Source organism: Chionomys nivalis, chromosome 12 (assembly GCF_950005125.1).
Source record: "Chionomys nivalis chromosome 12, mChiNiv1.1, whole genome shotgun sequence".
NCBI lineage: Eukaryota > Metazoa > Chordata > Mammalia > Rodentia > Cricetidae > Chionomys > Chionomys nivalis.
The window spans coordinates 31,608,256-31,613,296 of NC_080097.1; the positions used below are offsets into that span (position 1 = coordinate 31,608,256).

Here is a 5,041-nt window from a genome sequence, read left to right on the forward strand (position 1 = left end):
AGGGTTTCAAAAACTTTTAACTGTTCCTATTCGTCTATTGACTATGAATTAGGAAAGGCATCACAGTGTAGCTTTCAATATTCACACTTTTAAAGATTTGTTTTTCTAATTTTTAATTATGTGTAGTTATCTGTCTATCTTCATTTGGGTATGTGCACTTGAAAGAAGATGCCAGCTGAAGATGGGGCATGGAGCTTTCTAAAACTTGAGTTATAGACATTTAAGGCCTACTGAGATGGAGCTGCTGAAAGTTGAATGCAGGTCACCTGGAAAGGCAGCAGGAATTGTTAACTTCTGAGATCAATCTGTAGCCTTTGACATTTAATTGTGCTGTTTTTGACTTCTCTGTGTTACCATCAAACTTTGTGTTTGACACCAAATGCCATAAAATACCTAATACTGCCAATAATTCCAATAAATTGTTTCATGTGCAAAAAGAACCAAAGTAATAAAGAAAATGAATGATGTCATAGGTGAAATAAGTAATCCAATATTTTTAAGTCATGCCATAATTATCATTTTTAATAAATCACAGGAACTTCTAAACTAATATAGTTAAACCCAGGTATTATTGATACAAAAGGGGATGAGCAATGCTTCAATGGGGCATTCTTATTCTTTGGATTTTGGGGGAAGTTTCCACATATAACCATAAATTTATTGCCACTGTGAAAGTAACAAACAATACTGAAAATTTGTCTGAAAAATTAATAAGTTTTCTTTATAAGCTTTCTGCTAAACTTGTTTTTTTTCAGTTTTCTATATGTGAAATTTTTATTCATATGTTTAAATGATTATCTTTACTTTTAGCTATATAAATGCTAGCATTATCCTTGTGTTTCTCTTGGGAAACCTTTTACCCAAACATTGGAGAGATATCTCAGTAACTAAGATCACTTTCTGCTGTGAAAGTCAGTCTTGCTTCAAATTTCGAACATATTTATGGCAACTTGCTACCTTCTGGCATTCCAGATCCAGAACCAAAGTATTTAAGACTTTCTCTGATCTACACTGGTTGTTGCATGTATATGGAGCACATACACACATTCAGGCAAACTGGCATACATGCACACACACATATAAATTTGCCATGTGTTAATTTGCCACAATCATATTTGTAGAGTATAAAGGCCTTTATATCTACACCATAAAAGCAATAATTAATTTCAGTGAATATTATAAAGCAGGAGCTTCTTAACATCACATTAGCGCAGACTCTATGACTTTAACATATGTTGAGATTACAACCCCATGGTACTCTTCAGGTTTAAGATTGGATGCTTCAGCAAGCAAAATGTACTTAGGGTATCTGCAGGTAAACTCTTTTACACCATGCTATCCAAATATGTCTCTTTATTCTTTGTCTATTCTAATTCTCCGGTTCTAATTCTATTTTTTCCTAAATTCTTCTTCTTTAGCCTAAAAACTCTATTCCCCAGGTGGGGCTTGAAGCAATGAAAACTTACCTCTCATTGATCAAAAGCACATCTATATAGTAAGTAATAGGGAACCAAGCCATTACCATGGCAACACAAGGTTTCAAGGTTTCAGGAGAAAGACTGCAATCAGAGCCTGGTGGCACAGTGCTCACGTGTCTTTTATCAGCTAACTTTGTCAAGCAAAGAATTGATATGCTTTTCTCAGGGTGCTTTGTGCAGCAATCTTGGTTCGGAATCTGAGATGCTGACCTTACGTATAGCTGTACTGTTTGAAACTTATGATCTAGTTACAAAAAGAATTGAATCTAGTTTGTACTTGCACTGAGGTAAAAAAAAAAATAAGCTAATTGTGTGAGGTTAGTCTGAGAAAAATGAACAAACCAGTCTTTGAAGTATCTACAGTCCGCATGGGACAAGGGATCTAGTTAGGAAGCATATCCTAGTATATTTTCTATATATCAAAGTTATACTACTTATGAAAAGTCATCTTTCTGATCACTCACAGATAAATGGGCCCATAAATTTGAGATGTAATCATGAGATTACATTTACACATCACATGAGATTATACACTACGATTGTGTGTATTTTATTGGGCATTGGTGAGACACCAAAATGCTTTAGCAAATTTGAACAACAGTGTACAGAGTCAATGGTCTTGTAAGACTTGCTGGAAGGATTTAACTCCATCAGAGAATCACTCCTCTGCTGGGTTGACATCTGGAAACCAGTTGTCATCCGCTGTAACTCTTATGGCCTCTGACAATAATTTAATTGCATATTTCATATTTTAAATTTCTTTTCTTTGTGTGTGTGTGTGTGTGTGGGTTTCCAGACAGGGTTTCTCTGTGCAGGTTTGGAACCTGTCCTAGAACTAGTTCTTGTAGACCAGGCTGGCTTTGAACTCGCAGAGATCTACCTGCCTCTGCCTCCTGAGTGCTGAGATTAAAGGCGTGCGCCACTACTGACTGGCTAATTACACATTTCTGTCTTCCATTTCCTCTGTCCAAATCATTCTATGTAACCCTGCCCTCTCTTTCGCAAGTTCATGGCCTCTTTTTAAATTATTATTGCCTGTATACATGCATAAGTAATATTATTTAAATGGTCAGAGATACAGAACTACTTATTGTCATTGCTATTTCTCTGTAAACTACAATTCTTACATTTTCTTTTCAAAACTTACATTTATTATTCTTTATTTAAAGAGTGGAATTCTCAATTCTCTTCACTTTCAAATTTGGGTCATTATTTACTTCAACTTATACCTTTTTTTTCTTGCTTCACTTAAGCAGTATGGTTTGTGGCCCTAAAGATTAAGCCAAGATCTAATTCATGATAGCTAAAGTCTACCAGACTTATACCCTGACTGCTCAATGTCCTAATTTCAATTATGAAAATATCCTGTTTTGCTGGCTTGAATCAGCCTAATTGGACATTTTCTTATATTTCTAATACCTAATATTCAGTTTTAATAACTTTTTTTTTGTTTCCACTTCTCTTCTGGCATTATTACTCATATTGAAATATATAACCATTCTTTGATTTTTTTTTCTCTTTAAGGACTCTATTTTAAAATAATGAAAATATGAGTCTTTTTCCTATTACTATATTAAGTTTTTAAATAACTACTATCTTCTAATCCAATTTCTCTTAATTAAAATATGCTATCTTGACTTATTAATATTTATTCCTGAAACTTAATTTCTAACTACTATGTAAAATATCAAATATTACTTGCAAACTTATGTTATATTTCATAGAGCATATTAATTTAAGATCTGTGACCTTTTGGTCCTTTGGTAAATGAATATTGTATACAGTGATCAGTTAAACTTCCATTATAATTGATCATAAATAACTACTGCATTATAAATAATGTGAAGCTATTTTAAAATGCTTGAAAAGGTTTAGATATTTTTCGGGTACTCTTACATGTATATATAATATGCTGATCATACCATTAAAAATTAAAAGAAACCCACAATACTTTAAATATAACTATATTACCAATTTTGCTTTGTTAAATGTTTTTTCTAACATTTCCATTTATCAAATATTATAAAAAGTATCTATAAATAATTTTATTTTAAAATTAAAACAATGGACTGATAATGAAAGTATACATTAGAAAGCTAAAGTCAGTTGCTAAAATTATGTCTTCTTATAACAAGAACTTTATAATTAGTAAAACATCTTCAAAGTGCAAATGTACCTTGCATTTGTGTTCTATAAAGTTCTTGAGCAAAGGGGGCTTTATATTAACTAAACATGGATAGATATAATATTAAAACACTTTCCTTTAATTAAGAGACATTATTTGACTAAGTAAAATTAATCAAGTTAAGACCTCAATTCTAGAATTGTGTTCGCAGCCGTCGCCGCGCCGCCGCCGCTCTCTAACGCCAGCGCCGCCTCTCGCTTGCCGAGCTCCAGCCGAAGGAGAAGGGGGGTAAGTAAGGAGGTGCCCATACCATGGCTCGTACAAAGCAGACTGCCCGTAAATCCACCGGTGGTAAAGCACCCAGGAAACAACTGGCTACAAAAGCCGCTCGCAAGAGTGCGCCCTCTACTGGAGGGGTGAAGAAACCTCATCGTTACAGGCCTGGTACTGTGGCACTCCGTGAAATCAGACGCTATCAGAAATCCACTGAACTTCTGATCCGCAAACTCCCCTTCCAGCGTCTGGTGCGAGAAATTGCTCAGGACTTCAAAACAGATCTGCGCTTCCAGAGTGCAGCTATTGGTGCTTTGCAGGAGGCAAGTGAGGCCTATCTGGTTGGCCTTTTTGAAGATACCAACCTGTGTGCTATCCATGCCAAACGTGTAACAATTATGCCAAAAGATATCCAGCTAGCACGCCGCATACGCGGAGAACGTGCTTAAGAGTCCACTATGAGGGGAAACATTTCATTCTCAAAAAATTTTTTTTCCTCTTCTTCCTGTTATCAGTAGTTCTGAATGTTAGATATTTTTTCCATGGGGTCAAAAGGTACCTAAGTATATGATTGCGAGTGGAAAAATAGGGGACAGAAATCAGGTATTGGCAGTTTTTCCATTTTCATTTGTGTGTGAATTTTTAATATAAATGCAAGATGTAAAGCATTAATGCAAGCAAAATGTTTCAGTGAACACATTTCAACAGTTCAACTTTATAACAATTATAAATAAACCTGTTAAAATTTTCTGGACAATGCCAGCATTTGGATTTTTTTAAAATAAGTAAATTTCTTATTGACGGCAACTAAATGGTGTTTGTAGCATTTTTATCATACAGTAGATACCATCATTCACTATACTTTTCTAACTGAGTTGTCCTACATGCAAGTACATGTTTTTAATGTTGTCTGTCTTCTGTGCTGTTCCTGTAAGTTTGCTATTAAAATACATTAAACTATAAAAAAAAAAAGACCTCAATTCTAATTTTAACCTTGCATTTAGGTTTTACCTTTTACATAATATTTAGAGCTACATAGTTAAAATTGGAATACAATCAGAGAAATAACTTTTCCTGAGATATAATTTGTTGGTTTGGGCATATATAAAACAAAGATACTCCTCTTTACTATTTCATAAAGAAAGCTTTGAATTGGATATTTTAC

At 34.1% G+C, this 5,041-nt stretch overlaps 1 protein-coding gene across 1 annotated transcript; it reads left to right on the forward strand.

The window, feature by feature from the left end:
- Window positions 1-3,807: 3,807 nt before the first annotated feature.
- LOC130884612 (histone H3.3A) lies at window positions 3,808-4,836 on the forward strand. The gene has a single exon (XM_057785694.1). The coding sequence runs from the start codon at window positions 3,915-3,917 to the stop codon at window positions 4,323-4,325; it is 411 nt and encodes a 136-aa protein (XP_057641677.1). The 5' UTR covers window positions 3,808-3,914; the 3' UTR covers window positions 4,326-4,836.
- Window positions 4,837-5,041: the final 205 nt, after the last annotated feature.

Bases quoted from the DNA above. Each gene is read 5' to 3' on its own strand.
- LOC130884612 (XM_057785694.1), top strand. From the start codon at position 3,915: ATGGCTCGTACAAAGCAGACTGCCCGTAAATCCACCGGTGGTAAAGCA.